Source organism: Herpailurus yagouaroundi, unplaced genomic scaffold (assembly GCF_014898765.1).
Source record: "Herpailurus yagouaroundi ecotype Mexico unplaced genomic scaffold, PumYag 139, whole genome shotgun sequence".
In the NCBI taxonomy this organism is placed as follows: domain Eukaryota; kingdom Metazoa; phylum Chordata; class Mammalia; order Carnivora; family Felidae; genus Herpailurus; species Herpailurus yagouaroundi.
Genome location: NW_024412394.1, coordinates 56,279,057 through 56,297,706, shown reverse-complemented (window position 1 = coordinate 56,297,706; position 18,650 = coordinate 56,279,057). Strand labels below are relative to the sequence as shown.

At 34.5% G+C, this 18,650-nt stretch overlaps 1 protein-coding gene across 1 annotated transcript in view; it reads left to right on the top strand.

Annotated features, from left to right (window-relative positions):
• Positions 1–18,650, top strand: part of MMS22L (MMS22 like, DNA repair protein) — a 125,943-nt gene that overhangs the window by 32,483 nt on the left and 74,810 nt on the right. The window contains exons 12-14 of the mRNA XM_040474213.1: positions 5,844–5,963; positions 8,315–8,541; positions 10,427–10,930. Coding sequence (XP_040330147.1) covers positions 5,844–5,963; positions 8,315–8,541; positions 10,427–10,930 — 851 coding nt within the window. The remainder of the gene's footprint in view (positions 1–5,843; positions 5,964–8,314; positions 8,542–10,426; positions 10,931–18,650) is intronic.

Sequence of the window (18,650 nt, the reverse complement as noted above, 5' to 3'; positions counted from 1 at the left end):
AGAAACTTTCTCTGGGAATTTAGATGTAACATAAAGTCAAAGTAATTTTTCCCGTGAGAGAAGCCATTATAATATTTAGAAAGAAGTAGTCCATTTTCTCTAGTGATCTTTCAATTTTGTCATGCCTTGATTGTATCAAATTAGATTTTATAAGTAGTTTAGTACTACTTGCTGGAGTTCTTGAAATCAATTTTGTGGGTGCAGTAGGTGGTCATAAAAAATAAATAATATGTTCAGATAGAACTATCAGTTTGATTATATCTGTTTTCCCCCATTGAGGTAAATTAAAATCTGCCCATGCCCGTGTGCTTTGACTTTATCTCCAACAGTGAAAGAGTCCATTTGCAGTATTTAAAAAACATACATTCCTCGTGTAGAGCAGTCATCAAATATAATCCGTAGGCATGCCACTGTAGTTGTAATTAAGCAAATAATGTTCCAAATCTTTTTCTAGCCAGAAAGGATTTTCTAGAAACAGACATTGAGCTTTATAGGTAAAGAGAACATTTATTGTTTAACTTTGCTTCTGTTGGTATGATTAAATAGTTAAGTATTTACCTTAACCATTTTTTGGAGGCAGTACTATTTAATATTTGTGTATGCTGACAGTAAACATTTGTTCTACCTTTAAAACGGCATTATTGTATTCAAATGAAGAGGAAGATTTTGAGTTTTATACTACCTGTTTTTTAAAGCCTCATTTTTTGACATCCTAGAGACAATTTTCTACTAAAGTTTATTGAAGGGTATAAAAAGATATCCAAAACAAGTCTAATATTTTTATTTGCTAAGGAACCTGAAGAGTCCAAGGCTAAAAACAACTCAGAATGTAATTAGATCTCACTTATATGGGGCAGTAATCTTCTAATAGTTAATTTATTTCTATTCATTTATTTGTAATTTTTTTAATGTTTATTTTTAAGAGAGACAGAGACAGAGTACGAGCAGGGGAGGGGCAGAGAGAGAGAGACATACACAGAATCTGAAGCAGGCTCTAGGCTCTGAGCTGTCAGCACAGAGCCCAGTGCGGGGCTTGAACTCACAAACCGCGAGATCATGACCTGAGCCAAAGTTGGACACTTAATCGAGTGAACCACCCAGGCGCCCCCTAGTAACTAATTCAAAATCATTATGTTTCTTGGACAGAAGGATCTTGACTGGGATATTGAATTTCAACTTTCTTTAATCCTAAAAGTTATTTTAGGATTAAATAGACTAATATTTATTATTAGGTTATTATTTAGGTTGCAAATAAATTTTATTCTTCTGATGACTTCTTCTAGTTAGGTTATTCGTTAAAAAATGAGCCTTCAATTGTTAAATTGCCATTTTTATATTAAAAAAAAAAACAAACTAAGAGTAATTTTTTTTTTTTTAAACGTTTACTTATTTTGAGAGAGGGAGAGAGAGAGAGGCACAGAGAGAGAATCCCAAGCAGGCTCCACACTGCCAGCTTGGAGCCTGACACGGGGCTGGAACTCATGAACCATGAGATCATGACCCAAACCAAAGCCAAGAGTCAGGTGCTTAACTGACTGAGCCACCCAAGTGCCCCAAGAGTAAATTTTTTTTTTAATTCCAGTATAGTTAAAATAGTGTTATATTAGTTTCAGATGTACAATATAGTGATTCACCAATTCCATATATTACTGATAAGCTCATCATGGTAAGTGTACTCTTAATCCCCTTTACCTATTTTACCATCCACCCATTCACCTGCCCTCTGGTAACCAACTATTTGTTCTCTATAGTTAAAGTCTGGTTTTTGGCTTGTCTTTTTTTTCTCCTTGTTTGTTCTGTTTTTTAAATTTCATATATGAGTGAAATCCTATGGTATTTCTCTCTCTCTCTGACTGGCTTATTTTGCTTGTAATTATACTCTCTAGCTCCATCCATGTATTGCAAATAGCAAGATTTCATTCTTTTCTTGTGGCTGAGTAGTATTCCAGTGTGCGTGTGTGTGTGTGTGTATCTTTATTCAGCTATCGATGGACACTTGGACTGTGTATGTAATTTGGCTGTTGTAAATAATGCTGCTACAAACATAGGGCTGCATATATCCTTTCAAATAAGTATTTTCATATTCTTTGGGTAAATACCGAGTAGCTCAGTTACTAGATCATATGGTGATTCTGTATTTAAATTTTTAAGGAGCCTCCATACTGTTTTACAGAGTGGCTGCACCAGATTACATTCCCACCAATGGTGTAAGAGGGTTCCTTTTACTCTATATCCTCACCAACACTTATTGTTGCTTGTGTTGTTGGTTTTAGCCATTCTGACAGGTGTGAGGTGATACTTCATTGTAGTTCTGATTTGCATTTCCCTAATGATCAGTGATATTGAGCATCTTTTCATGTATGCTGGCTATAAAAGATAATTGTTTTCATTTTTAGTGCAGTAGAAGAATATCATGTATGGTATATACCCAAATTTAAGATGCCTAAATTTGATAGTTCAAAATAAAGATGGGAAGACATTCTTTATAAAAGGACTAAAGCAGAGGGGCACCTGGGTGGTTCAGTCGGTTAAGCTTCCGACTTCGGCTCATGTCATGATCTCCTGGTTTGTGGGTTCAAGCCCCACATCGGGCTCTGTCCTGACAGCTCAGAGCCTGGAGTTTGCTTCAGATTCTGTGTGTGTGTGTGTGCACGCGCGAGCACGCTTGCGTCTCCTTCTCTCTCTCTCTCCCTCTCTCCCTCCCCCGCCTTTGCCGTCTTGTGTGTTCTATCTCAAAAATAATACATAAAAGTTAAAAAAAAAAAAAGTTATAAAAAATAAAAGGACTAAAGCAGGCACTATGGAATCAGGAGATCAAAAGCAGACACTATGGAATATTCTGGGGTAGCCTTCTCATTGAATAGTTCATACATACTCACACAACAGAGAAGAGACCTACAGAGCATCCATAGGTCTTGTGAGAAATGCAGAAGCTGAGTAGCATAGCCTCTGGGATTCAAACAGGCAGGTGTAAGCCTGTGTAGAAAAGAGGCCCAAAGACCTGGTTTGTTTAAAACTCTTTATTCAGAGGACATGGATTTAGATGTAATTATTCAAACCTCTTGGTTTAGGTAGAGTTCGACCTTAGCACTCACAGAAATGAAATATATCAGTGTAAGGTACGATACTGAGATCCTGTTGCATTTATTATTTGATCATAGTTTGGCCTAAAAAAATATATCTCTCTTGCAGACAATACAGTGACAGCCATCCCTATGCAAGCACTGTACTTAGCACTTAATGTACATTCTTCCACTTAATGTTTATGGCAGGGCCTGATAGGGTTAAGGAGTTTGTCCATGTTCATATAGGTAACTAAGAAGTGGCAGAGCTGGGATTTGAGTCTTCTTACATGTTTTACTCACAGTGTGCTCTCTCAAAGCATTTGACTTGGTTGGATTCTGAATAAAACTATTTTTGCCATTTCTATTTTAAAACTTTTTTGCTGCTATGTGTTTAATCGTTCTTGGTTTCTAGATCTATTTTGATGATACTTGTGGAAAGCATCTCAAATTTCCATATTTTTGTTTGTGTTTTCTTTTTTTTTTCCTTTCCAGTAAGTGTGTGATGGAAAATGTAAGGTAGGAAGAAATTAATATACACAGGAGTTTTCCAGTACTCTTCACTGTATTTCATCTTCTGTTTTCTCGTTATGAATTTCAGCTAAGATATCTCTTTGCTCTTTTCTCCTATTTTGTATTTATATCTCTTTGATTATCTGGACTTGAAGTTAGGCAAATCCTTTCTTCTTAATTCAGCTGATGTGCATGCACACTCACATTTTTGAAGGGAATTTTTAAGAAAAAACTAAGGGAGGAGTGCCTGGGTGGCTCAGGTTAAGCATCCCGTTAAACATCCGACTTCAGGTCATGATCTCATGATCTGTGGGTTCGAGCCCTGTATTGGGTTCTGTGCTGACACCTCAGAGCCTGGAGCCTGCTTCAGAATCTGTCTGCCTCTCTCTCTGCCCCTCCCTCATCTCTTGTTTCTCTCAAAAATAAATAAACATTAAAAAACATTTTTTTTAAACTAAGGGTAAATAGCTCAAAACAAATGAATATACAGGAAATGAAAATGTATTTTATAACAAATACTAGCTGTAATTAATTATAAGCTAAACAAAATTTTTAAGTCCTACTCAACTGACTGATTACCCAATCCTGCCAAAACTGGAGAAAATGGTATTTTCTTTTTCATTATAATCTGTAGCCACTAGCAGGGAAAAGAAGGGAAATTTATCTCCATTCTTTTAAAAAAATAAAAAAATATCTCTCAGAATACACCATATTTAATTTCTTCTTGGTTGGGCACAGTGTAAAGAACATGGGTTCTGGCCTCACAAATTTTATTCAAATCTTGGTCTGGTCACCAAGAGCAATCTTGATCAAATCCAGTGTGCATTAAATGTTCATTTCTTTTCCCTTCTGTTTTTGGAAAGAGGCATAGAATGATATTTATAATTGGTTTTGGAGTCATAAATCCTTGAAGTATATTGAATTTAGTATGCTTTAATTTATCTGAGTAGTATGCCACAGGAATGAGCCTAGGTCTTGCTTAATATTTTCATAATAAAATCAAAAGAATATTAATGATGGACAGAAACTTCCCTTCTTTGTTTAAATGAGCTTAGTTGTCTATTAGAGAAGCTAAGTTTCTTTCCCTAAGCCATACAGCTACTTGGTAAAAAGAGGCACAAGAACCTAGATCTCAGTTTTATTCATGAAATATTTATGGAGTTTGTTTGGCAAACCAGGCAGTGTGCTAGACCCAAGGGAAATTATCCTAATTCTCAGAGAGTTCACAGACACTTGAAAGCAGACAAACGTAAATTTAAGAAGGTAAGTGCTATGATGCAGGTGTGCATAGGAGGTTGTGGAGCATAAAGAAGGATCACTGTTAGTATGGAAGTTAGTAAGTTTCCTGGAGGACTTGAAGCTTGAGTGTATTCTAAAGGATTACTAATTAAGAGTTAATGCCTTACCAAAAAAATCTGCTCATGTTTGGTTCCCTTTATTCTTTGAATGTTTTAGCACTAAGATCACTTTTTTTATACCTATATGTTACTTTTATTAGCAACCCCAACATTAATGCATGTAATCACCCTGTCCTGTAAGTTTCTTAATATCCTCACATCTAAGCAGAGATTCTTTTACTTATTTCACCCATTTTCCAGGGTTATGCTTTACATTTTTTCATTTTTCTTTTCATTTTCATTCTGCTCACCACTCTTGGATCTTTTCCATTTTCTGTCTTCCTCCATGTCCAAACTTTCCTCCTTAAGCAATTCAGATTATATATACCCCCTTATTATAATCACTCCATCACAAACACCTTTAATTTTTAAGTAATTGTGTTAAAAGTCACTTTGAGTTATGTAATTTCTATTATCTGAATACATAAAGCAAATTTTTAGAAGTATAGCCTATCCTGATTTAGACCTCTGGTCTGAAGATGAGAGTGGGTATGATTTGGTGATATGTATTCATATTCTTTTTAAAAGCCGGTTATCCAGGGGTGCGTGGGTAGCTCAGTCAGTTGAGTGTCTGACTTCTGCTCAGGTCATGATCTCACTGTTCATGGGTTCAAGCCCCTCATTGGACTCTGTGCTGACAGCTCAGAGCCTGGAGCCTCCTTCAGAATCTGTCTCCCTCTCTCTCTGCCCCTCTGCCACTCATGCTCTGTCTCTCTCTCAAAAATAAATAGTAAAAAATAAATAAATAAATAAATAAATAAATAAATAAATAAATAAATAAATAAAAGCAGGTTATCCAGTGCGTATCAAGCAATAATATTCATGTTACCAGAGCCCATTTACTTTCCCACAATTTCATTTTATTTTTTAGGATGGTATACCAGAAGAACAATTACGAATGCATCTGCACTGTTGTTTGACGCTTTGTGATTTCTGGGAGCCAAACATTGTAATTGTCACCATTCTATGGGAATATTATAGTAAGAACCTGGTGAGTTAATAAAATATGAATGTGTTCCAGGAATTTGAAGAATTTGTACATATTTGAGGAATATTTTTATGGTTTAATTATGAAAAGTTACAGATTTTTCTTAAAAAATTAATTTTTCCAAGTAGATTAGAGTAGTTCAAAAATATTGTTTTACCTTTCATAAGCATTGTTTATAGAGCATTGACATAAGGGAATGGAACATTTTGTCTCTTTTCTCTAAAGAGTGAGAGTAAGCAAAGGAACCGAAATTGCACCAGAAAGATATTTCTTTTTAATCCTCATTTATAAATGTTTTCTAACAATTACTGATTACTAGCAACACATTGAACAGTTAATGCTATTCTGAATAAGACATAGTCTTGGCATTTGAGTTGCTTATAGGTTAGTGGACATTGTGGGGAAGAAGTTACAGTACTGTGGAATGTCCAAGGACAGAGTATCTGACCCAGTGTATAGACTTGTGAAAGGCTTTATGAGGTTGTAGTTTTTTAACTGGAGAATGAGTAGAATTTTCCAGGCATAGAAGAAATGGAGTGTTCAGGTGAAAGGAACGTAATGAACAAATGTATGAACACATAAAAAACTTGGTCTTTTCCTACCGTGTTAAATAGTTTTGGATAGGTCTGATATGACTATGGGAAGAAACAGCAGATAAGGAACATAGGGTAGTCAGTGACTAGATTATGTAGGGTTGAAGATAATGTGCAGGTTGAGTTATGATTTATTCCAGAGACATAGAAAACCAAGGATGTGACATATTGGGTACGTGTGTGAGAGAGTTTTCTGAAAATGCTATAAATAAATTGGGTGTTATATTAATAGTCCGATGTAATAATAAATGCTAATAATGCAGTGAGTGAGTAAAATAGGGGCAATGGATTTAGAAAGGAGAGGATATGTTTGAAAAATAAAAATTATAAAGGTAGGTTTATAGGGTTTAGTTACCTGTTATGTGTGGAAAAAGAGAAGATTTGGAGTATTTGAGTTCCTGAGTAAATAGTGAACCCTTCAAACGAGATAGAAAATGGAAATGGGAGGTTTACAAGTAAATTACTAGTTTGGGTTTATACATAATGGAGCTTATTAAAAATAAGAAAAACACCTTTCTCTGAAGCATAATTTCAGGCTGATTGGAAAAATGACCCATTCTAGTTCTGAGACAACATCTGTATGAGTCCACAGTGTCTTATCATATCTGAAAGCTAGGAAATATCAAAGTAAGATGGAGTCATGTCAAAAGGAGGTCCCATTGCTCCAATGCTGGGTAAATTTGAGCATAAGAAAGAATAACGATTGCTGTGGATTGAAACTTATCAAATACAGGGGTGCCTGGGTGGCTCAGTTGGTTAAGCATCTGACTTCGGCTCAGGTCATGATCTCACAGCTTGCCAGTTTGAGCCCTGCATCGGGCTCTGTGCTGACAGCTCAGAGCCTGAAGCCTGCTTTGGATTCTGTGTCTCTCTCCCTCTCTGCCCCTCCCCCACTTATGCACTCATTTGCGCGCGGGCTCTCTCTCTCTCTCAAGAATAAATAAACATTAATTAAAAAAAAACAAACCCTCATTATTCTGAAAACTATAAATGAGAATATAAACTAAAATAACCAAATTTCTAATAAGCTAATTAAGAAGTAATGATAGAATTAGAAAATCACTATTTTGTACATCTGATGAAGTAAGGCTTCTGGGCAGTGATCATTAATGGCTGCTAAAATTGTTCAGTGAGAATCTTGGGGATCACTCAGATTAACAGATCAGGTTGATAAGACCCTCAATCTTAACGTCACAAAAGGAATGACACAATTTAATGTGTCTCTTTTCCTAATTGCAACATGAAGTGCCCAGTACTACCAATGGAATATTCTTACCAAAAGACTCAACCTGCATGAATCTGATCAATCCTCTCGATACAGCTACCGATTTTCAGAACAAATAGGGGATAAAAGAGTACATTACATGACACTAGGGAGATACTAGCAGCTAAATCCAGATTGGAGAAAATTCTACACAATAAATGACCTAATACAAAAATAAATGGCATGACATAAACTCTGGGAAACTTACATAAGAGATTAAAGAAGCAAAGCAACCAAATGCAATGGATGGATCTTGTATGTTTCCTAATTTGGACAGACCAACTGTTAAAAAGACATATTGGAGATGTTTTAGGAATTTGAACAGCCCTTGGTGTCTCTGCTTTTGTGGAATTTTTATTTTGGCAGGATGTGTAGTACTGCTTGTAATTTATGTGATCAAGGCAAGTCAAACTTTTAGTGAGCTAATTGGGATTTCCATTTTTGTTTACTTGGATTTAATACTTACATTCTTTTCTTTTTTTCTTTTTTGCTTTTAGAATAGTTCTTTTAGCATCTCTTGGCTTCCTTTGAAAGGCCTTACACATATTATTAAGTCACCCTTGTCTATGCTAGAAATGGTGAAGACTTGCTGTTGTGATAAACAAGATAATGGCCTGTATAAATCCAGCAGTAGTTACACCATTTTCCTTTGCATTTTGGCAAAAGTTGTTAAGAAAGCAATGAAGAACAATGGCCCTCATCCTTGGAAACAAGTCAAAGGAAGGTATGTGCCATATATTTCTTTGTCATGAACGTTCACTCTGAAGAAGTGTTACTGTTTGTATTTTTTAAGTTAACTTGTGCTTAGAAGTCTTTATGGCTTATACATTTAAAATGTATTCCCTAGTGTATACAGGACAACAAAACATGCAGCCTTTTGATCCTGCCAATTTACTATAGTAAGGAACAAACCTAGTATCTAGAACTTGGGGAGAATTTTGGTTTATCTCATCTGTCCTAAAGATTGAAATTCCATATATTAAATATATTAGAGAACTGTTGTTTCTTTTGCCAAAATTAATTGTAATGTTATTATATAATTCAGTGCATAAATTTTATTCAAAATTACAGAAATAGAAAACCTTTCCAAATCATACACTGGCAGGTAATAGAGTCAGTCTGTAAAACTCTGCATTCTTTGAATTCAGTCCCATTAGTCCTGCTTCCTTGAATGAAAACTAACCAGAAGATAGAACCAAATAACTCAAATGTTCTCATTTGAGAAGAATGCCCAGTTTTCATTTCTGGTGTGGTAAAATAAACTTTCAGTCATATTTATCTGGTTTTTGTTTTTGAGAATTTTGCTTGTTAAATAGATATGAATTTTTATTGTCTTCCCTTAATCTACTTTCTTTATCTGTTAGCCCTTTTTCTAGCCCTCTTTGTAAAATATACTGCCCCCCACCATTTGCTCAGCTTATATAATGGGAGCTCTTGCAGAGTAAGAATTCCTTCATGTTCTAGGTAGGGATTTGTCAGGAACCACTAAATGAAATTCCTTTTTGATTCCCACATATGACTTGCAAGATGATGGTGATACAGTAGAATTTTTTTAGTGTATACTTTTTTTTTAATGGTAACTTCTTTGTTAAACCTCCAAAAATTATGTGGCTCAAACAGTAGTTTTTTTTTTTTTCTGTTTGCCAGTTTATCTTTGAATCTTAAATCATTTTATGGAAGACATAATACTCAGAACTTTTATTTAAAACAAATATTTGGAATTTATTCAGTAACAGTTCTATTGTTCCTATCCTAATCCCTTAATTGATGAAGTAATACTTTACTTCGACTAGTAAATTATATTAACACAAGAGATTTTTAAATGGGGAGTCTTGCACATTTAAACACTAACCATTTTACTTTATCAATAAGTAAAAATAATTTTTCCAGCACGTTGAATTGTCTTAGGTATAATTCTGGCAAGAGCAGGTCTTTGTGAGGGGTACAGGGAGAAAGAGTTTAAGGAAAATTGTTTTAAAATTGCCCCATTAAGATTTCTTTAAAGCACATCAAATTGTACTTAAAGGAGTATATATTTGGGGTGTCTGGGTGGCTCAGTCAGTTACATGTCCATCTCTTGGTTTCAGCTCAGGTCATGATCTCATGGTTCGTAGATTTGAGCCCGTGTCAGGCAGTACATTCATAGTATGGAGTCTGCCTGGGATTTTCTCTCTCCCTCACTCCCTCCCTCTCCCTCTCCCTCTCCCTCTCCCTCTCCCAAAATAAATAAACTTTAAAAAAAGGGGATATATATTCTTTCTTATTTGTCAATAAAAATTAAAAAAGAAAGGTGATTAAGAGTACTAAAATAACAGGAAAAGCCATGTACTATATGAAAAGAACTTATACGGTCCTTTGGGGAAGACCAGTGAATCCTTTTAATTCACTCATAGATGATTGCTGCTTCACTGAGAAATTTGAAGGTATGAGTATTCTGTGAGTATTTTCAAAGTAGAAAAAGTGACAATGGCAACATTAAAATGAAGAATTAGCTAAATTTACAGTAATGAGATTGTCATGAGTATTGAGTGAGCTGTTATTTTAAAAGGTTATTTTAAAAGCTGTTATTTGAAAAATTTTAAGGTAATTTTTTTTGTTTTGTTTTGCAGAATATATTCTAAATTCCATCAAAAAAGAATGGAAGAACTAACTGAAGTTGGTCTTCAGAACTTTTTCGTCCTTTTTCTACTCTTAGCAGCTGTTGCAGAAGTGGAAGATGTAGCAGGTCATGTGTTAGGCCTCCTGAATTTCCTCAAGCCTTCCTTTATAACATCTCCTCTCATTTGGAAGGGTCAAGTGGCCTTCCTCTTGATGTATATCCAGAAAAATCTGGACATTGGTGTTTTGGCTGAGAAATTTTCAGGTGCTTTTCGAGAGAAAGCAAAAGAATTCTTGGTATCTAAGAATGATGAAATGGGACAAAGACAGACTCTCTGGACCCTTCTTTCCATCTATATTGATGGTGTTCAAGAAGTGTTTGAGACTAGCCATTGCTTGCATCCTTCCCATGAAAAACTGCTTAATGATGGATTCAGTATGCTTCTGCGAGCTTGTCAAGAATCTGAACTTAGGATCGTGTTGAGCTTTCTACAAGCTGTTCTGGCCAGAATCAGGTACGTTTTCCAGTAAATACTCTAATTTATTGATTTATGTCATCATCTATGTTGATTCTATATTAAAATTTTCCTTTCGATACACTCATGAAATCCAAATGGAGAGAGAAGAGTTGGTTTTACTGCTATGTTGGCATAAGTAGTTTCCAAACTGTTACTTTGAACAGTAATTCTTTAAAAAGAAAGTTTATGTGCTAACACATAAAACTAAACTCCGAGCAGCTCTGGTGCAGTCCCCGAACTGCTTCTTTGCCCCTCCTTCCCTTTTTACCTTTGCTAAAGGAATAGTATTATCCAAAGGAATGTTTCAGATAGTCTAAACAAGATCATGAGCTCAAATCTAAGGTGGCTTCTACTGAAACATTTGCATTTTGTGCCCTTAAGAAGAGTTTGACCACCCTGTACCATTAAAAAAAAAGGTAAGCTTCTTTAAATTATTTTGCTGCAGAGTTCTAACCTCAACTGCATGAAATACTTCCAGGTAAAACAATTTATTCTGAGATTAAAATAAGATTTTTCTGTTGATAACACCAATCACCCATATAAAACAATGTTTTCAGATCCACTTAAATACTGCTTTCGTTTTACTCCACAGAAGTAAAATCGTTTCTCATAGAATCTTCCAGATTTTTTTCTTCTCATTTATAGGCTAAAAACACAAAACAGATGATCTTTGTTCTGCACCTGCCTTTTTTCACTTAATATTTCTTTTTTTTTTTCTTCAGATCGAATAAATCTTTCGCCTTTCACTTAATATTTCTTTGGCAGCTTTCCATGTTAGTAGATGGATACCCATCTAATTCTTTTTAATGGCTACTTAGTGTTTCATTATATGGTTGTACCAAACTTTGTTTAACGAATACCATAATAATGTCAATTTATATTGTTTACCACTTTGTTATTTTAAACAGTTTTATTTAACATCTTTATATGTGCCTTCTCTGTGTACTTGTGGAAGAATAGATTAATTTCTAAAAATGAATTGGTCTATGCGCATTTAAATGTAGATAGATGATACCAGGTTTTCTACCCCCCCCAAAAAAAAGAAAACAAAAAAAAAAACTTGTGCCAACTTTTACACTCCCTAATAGTATATGAGAAAGCCTCCTTTCTCATTTTTAGATTAGCATATGGAGTATATTTAGAAAATATGCATTCTCAGATAAGAAATTAAATGCAGAAGTTTGTAAAAATGTTAATGGAAACTTGGTAATCGGAGAATGGGACTAATTTCAAAAATTGGAGAGGCTTTAAAAATGTAAATAAAAGTAAGAAAGTAAGAAATTTCTTCTTTATTTCTTTTTTGTTCACTAACTTCTTTTTGTCTTTAAGCTCCTACCTAGGACTTTTTTGGTTATTCTTTAAAAATGATAATTAGAAACACAAGAATAATTTTTGTATTCTTGAAAGACATACAGTATACAAATACTGTACTCATTTATTTCTTTGCCAACCTTGTCCTGCCTGTTTATAGATGAAGAAATGGAAACATGGACTTTTTGTGACTTACTAAAATAGGTTTCAGTATCACCACTCAGACTCTAACCAATCACAGCTACCTTCTTACATTACCGTTGTTAAAGTTTACAAATAACTAAACAGAAACTAACCAAACCATTATATATATATTTATAAATTATAAGCAGTTAAATGATTTGCAAACTGTAAACCTTAAAGTGTTACCTATTCATATATATTTATGAGTGCTTTTAGCTGTTATTTTTGCTACTAAAAAAAAGGGATAGTGCTTTTTGTTCAGTTTGTTTTTATGTTTTTACAAGTTACATATTTTTTAAATGAGTCATCAGATGGAAAAAATGATCACAAAGAGGTGTGGAGACAAGTAAATCATGTTTTATTTGCAGTAATTAAAAATTTTTCTTAATGTTTATTTATTTTTGAGAGAGTGAGACAGAGTGTGAGTGGGGGAGGGCCAGAGAGAGGGAGACACAGAATCTGAAGCAGGCCCAGGCTCTGAGCTGTCAGCACAGAGCCCGATGTGGGACTCGAACCACGAACCATGAGAACATGACCTGAGCTGAAGTCAGACACCTAACAGACTGAGCCACCCAGACGCCCCTATTTGCAGTAATTTATCTTTGATTTATTATCAACATTATTCCATCTAAATTTCATTTCTTATAATAAAAACAAATTTTTGCTCTTTAAATTCAATTTAGTAAAAATCCTTTAGTATTAAAGCCAAAACTATTTCAAAATGTTGGAAAAATTCTGCTTGCAAGTATCTTATAAACTGTAATGCATCTCTGGTAATCATGGGCATTACTAGTCAAGTACAAAGGTAGGAATCGAGGGTGCATGTTGAAGATTATTGATTATATAAGGTGAAAGCAAGTGTACATTTATATTATGTTTCTTTTAACTAGATCTCCTTTGGGTTTGTAGGCTGCTATCATCTAAACCAAGGCCGTTGATCTGTAGGACTAACCTATGAAAAAGACACAAATATATTTATGTTGATAACAGTTAATTCCTTGCACACATACCTACTTTTAGTTTTGTTTTATAATGCTCAACTATGATTAAAAACAGTTGCTGTAAGTGACTGTGTAATCATATATCACTTCTGTTGCCATAATTGTAGAGCATTTTTAGCAGAGAGAAGAATGAGGTCAATGTGTTTGAGTAACAGTGAGTGGAGCATGCAGCTCCTGGGCGGCTCAGTCAGTTCATCAGTTCAGTGTCTGATTCTTGATTTCGGTTCAGGTCATGATCTTACAATTTGTAGGATTGGGTCCTATGCTGACAGTGCAGAGCCTGGTTGAGATTCTCTCACTCCCTCTCTCTTTGCCCCTCCCCCACTCACATTTTCTCTCAAAATAAATATTAAAAAAAAAAGTGCAGTAGTGTGGGGAATCTTCATTAAAGCTGTCATCATGTAGGTACTACCATCTTTTAATTTTCTGAAGCTTGCATTGTAATTTGCACACAGTTCTTCAGTGAGACTGATTAAAGTATATAATAAGAGGGACTGTGACTTGGATGGTTTTGTTTTATTTCATCAGTTTTAGAGCTTCCAAGGCAGATACCCTGAAGATGGACAGGCTTTTAGTTTCAGATCTTTGGGGAAAGAACCCCAGAGATCATTCAGGATTGTTAACTTAAAAAGAAAGAAGAAAGGGAGGCAGAGAGGGGAAACACAAGAAAAAGTCCTTTAGATATTTGATCATAGAGATGTGTTTGTTCCTACTTTCTTAATCCAAAATCTGGAACTTCTCTGAGGATCTTTTCATAGGAGCCTCCTAGGTATGCTATAATATTAGTATTACTTTTAATATTATTAAAAGGTTCAAAAATGTTTTGATAGTTGATAAAAACTAAAGCATAGGCTCCCCACTCCCCTTTTAAGAACAGAGCTAAATTCTTTGAATTTTGGTTTAGATAAGGAAGATGGGTTACATAGATTGATGATATTTATTCCTGGCTGCATCCCTGACAAGAAAAAGAATGAAATACTTTACCTTAGCAATCTCTTCTGTTTTCAAATTCAGGTGGGAATAAGGTACCAGACCTTGCATAAATGTGTGTGCAGGATGTGTGAGTGTGTATGTTGAACTGGGTAATAGTTTTATAACTGTATGACAGAGAAATTATAGGTAGGAAGGAACGAAGATCACTGATTAAAGGGAGAAGCGGCTCCCTCTAGGCTGTTAAGAAATAATAACTTCATATGCCACTTTCTGCTAACTGGAGCTGATGGCTCACCAGAGCATTCTTTATTGCTGATTAAGTAGCATTATGAAAATACTGACTTGGTTATGTTAACTAAATGCCTCCATGTTTAAAACTTCGAATGTCAAGCAGTTTTTAGCAGTCATCTTTAACATTTCACATTACCTTTCTGGAATCCCATTTCTGGTTCTCACTTGCTGTTATTTGAGGTTAATATAAAAATGGCAGCTTTCATTTGTGGAGTTAGGTGTAGCCAAAAGCTTTTCTTTAATTATATCCATTCATGCTGCTATAGTTAAGGGTCTGTCAGCATTTCCATTATAAACCTCCATTTTCAGGGTTTTATAACACAGCTATGAAAATTAGCTCTGGGCAAAAACTTGACATACAAGGCCTCATGAGATTCTCCCTCCTCCCATCCCCCTTTTTCATTTTTACTGAAGTAAGGGTGAGTGATTTCAAAATGCCTTTTGGCATCTGCAAATATCATTTGCAGTTTAAAAAGAAACAATAAATTTTCAGGCTTTGTACCTGTTTGTTCTACCACTTAAGGGAGGTTGTGGACTTATGAATTTAAGCCAAATGGATATTGATCAACTGACATCCTATTTTGTATTAAACAAGAGCCTGGTTGCAGAAGAGGTCTAAAGGCAGTTGAAAACTTGTCTCAAATGTTAAATTTTGAGACTACGAAATAATTCAGAAGGGACCGTTAGTTTCTTTTTGATATTCTGTGTGCTGAGTACAACTCCTTAAAAGATTAAGCCTCTGTTTTCCTGGCTTCAAAATACATTTTGAGAATACATATATTTTTAAACCCTTTTTTTTCTTTTCCAGTGAGCCTAGAAGTTCATCTGTGTATTATATATCAACTTTGACATTTGGGATTGGGTGGGGTTGGGGGGGGGGGGGGAGTTGTGTATGCACGTGCATAGAACTGTGTTTATTATTCCCCTCAAATGTTTTTCTTGCTCAGTAGTTCTAGTTATTTTAACCTTTATTAGTGTGGTATCATTTATTCTAAACAATTTTTTTTTTAATCTGTGAGAGAATTGGGGTTGTCTAGGTAGGGAAGGAAGAAGTACAAGAGGAAATGTTCTCCTGAGGGACTGCTGGATGCCAAAAAATGCATGTGAATTTTCAGGAAAAATAGAAAGGATGCTTTTTACAGCATGCAGGCCTTTTCCTCCTTTTGTTATTGGGTTTTCTATTATTATGAGTGGTTACTGCTTATGTATGTATGATTTGATGCATGTTTTTGGCATTGTTCTAATAATTTGGGAGAGAGCACATGATTGTGTTTCATGGATATTTCTAGTTTTTATTTGAAAAATCAAATAGTTTTGTTGCTTACTAAAAGTGATCCATCTACCAGTTTTGGTTGCTTCTGAGAAAGCATAAGCATCTCAAGGGAAAGTAGTATAAATCTTAATATTTTGAGAGTATGTAAAAAGTTAATGATTTTTTCCATTATTAAATATTTTATTTATCTTTCAACTGAGATTTTAATGTATATGATGAATTAGTATTTTACCTTAATATTAACTGTTTACTAGGCTTGAATTTTGCAAAGTATTTTCACTATAGCTTTTCATACAACATTTTATAAATTCATGCAGTTATATAAACTCAGTTTTGTGAACTTTTTTTCTGTTTTGCTAAAACATAGATTACTTAATTTTTCATACATAGGAATTAATATTTAAGTCATTTAGTCTGCAACTAGATCTGTTACATACACATGGATTCTCCTTACATAAGTACAAAATAATTATTTTAAAATATTTTAAGGGAAAACTTATGTGTCCAAATCTCAACTTTATTCATTCTGCAATGAGGCTAATAGCACATGCTTTTACCAGGTGTTTTGAGGATTAAATGCAATAATGAATATGAAGTTTTTGGCACAGAAAGTGTTCGATACATGTGAGCCGTTGCTCTTATTGTCATTACGGTTGTTTTCAAAAGAACCCATAATCATTTCTATGTACTACACTTTAAGCCTGGCAACCTCAGTAAACACATTCACATGCACGCATGTACATACTTACACCTTGGATAGTTCTTAACGAATTCTGATATTGTACTTTTAACACAGTGGCCATTCAGTAAATGCATTTGGATGTGTAAATGAATCAGATTGCTTAAAAACAAAGTCCAGATTGTAGGGAACATGAATATTGCCTAATAATTCTAGAACTGTTAAAAGTTGTGATTCTATATGTCTGAGATGCTAAGGAGCTGCTGTAGAAAAAGAAAACTAATTTCTTAAGGTAGAAATGTGATATATAAATATGTCCTTCCTTTCTCCGTATACTCAGTTGATAGAAATTTTTTTTAATGTTTTCATTCCTTTTTTATTCTCACTACTATTTCCTCCATTTTTAGACCATTATTAAGGTTTCCTACTCTCTGTGCCTCCAGTGCCTTCTGTCTTCAGACCATCTTTTTTTTTTTTTTTTTAACAGCTTAATTGAGATATGTTACTTATCATACAATTCACTTACTGGCCAGCTTTATTAAGATATAATTCACATACCATACAGTTAAATGGTTATTATATATCATGGTTATCGTATATTTACATAGAGTTATACAGCCATCATCATAATTTTAGAACAGTTTGTCTCCCCAGAAGGAAACACTATACCCATTAGCAGTCACTCTCCATTTTCCCCTACCCAACCTCCATCCTTAGCAACAACTAATCTACTTTATGTCTCTATAGATTTGCTTTTGCTGGACCTCTCATAAAAATGGGATCGCCCAACATGTAATCATTTTTAACTAGTTTCTTTCACTTAGAATAATGATTTTAAGGTATATCCATATTACCACGTATATCAGTACTTTATTCCCTTTTATTGCCATATAATCCATTGTACCCACATTTATTTATCCATTCATCTCTTAATGGAGATTGGATTGTTCCCACTTTTGGGGTTCTATGGATAATATTGCTATGAACACATGTATTAGCTTTTGTGTGGAAATGTTTTTCTCTTGGGTATATATTTAGGAATAGAATTGCTGGGTCATATGGTAACTCTGTTTAACCTTTTATGGAAATACTGAACCATTTCTAGTATACCATTTGATATTCCCACCAACAGGGTTTAAGGTTTGAAATCTGTCCACATCCACACCAGCACTTGTTGCTAAGTGTCTTTCTGATTGAAGTGATCTTAGTGGATGAGAGGTAACATCTCATTATAGTTTTGATTTGCATTTCGGGTGGCTAATGATATTGTGTGTTTTTCATGTGCTTATTGATCATGTGCCTATTGACTATTCTGTTTTCTTTGGAGACATATCTATTTGGATCCTTTGCCCATTTTTAAATTGGGCTTTTTGTTAGTGAACTGTAAAGAATTTTTTATATGTTCTAGAGACAAGTCCTTCATCAGATAGGTGGTTTGCAAATATTTTCTCACATTCTGAGGGTTATCTTTCACTTTCTTGATGTTGTCCTTTGCAGCATAATTTTTTTTTTAATTTTAATGAAGTCCTATTTATTTTTCCTTGTGTTGTTTGTGCTCATCTCATTTTTCCACATTTATCTTTTTAGAGAACAAGTGTATTTACGTCATTCTGTGTTTTAACACTGTTACTGACTGACATCCTGATAACCACAGAAAATTTCACAGTCCTTACCATGGTCTTCAGAGTCTTCCACAGTCTGGCTTTCCCACATTTGCAACTTTTTCTTGTGATTTCCCGGTTATTTTAGTCAGATGGAACTACTAATTCTCAAGAATTCTCCAAATCTTTCTTACTTTTGTCTTTTCCTATCAGAACCAGTTGAGGGCTCAGGCCAGAACATAGTAGAGAAAGATCTGAGGACTGAATAAGCCAAAGTGAGGTGATAAACAATGATAAGAAAAGGGTTAAATCCAGGGAATGAAAGTAATTGTCAAGATCAGAAGCCAAAAATGGTCAGTGCTGGTCATAGTAGGCATAGAGGTGGACTAGCAGAGTACAGGAAAAGAAAAACAAAACAAATGATTTATTTAGAAGGATTTAGAAG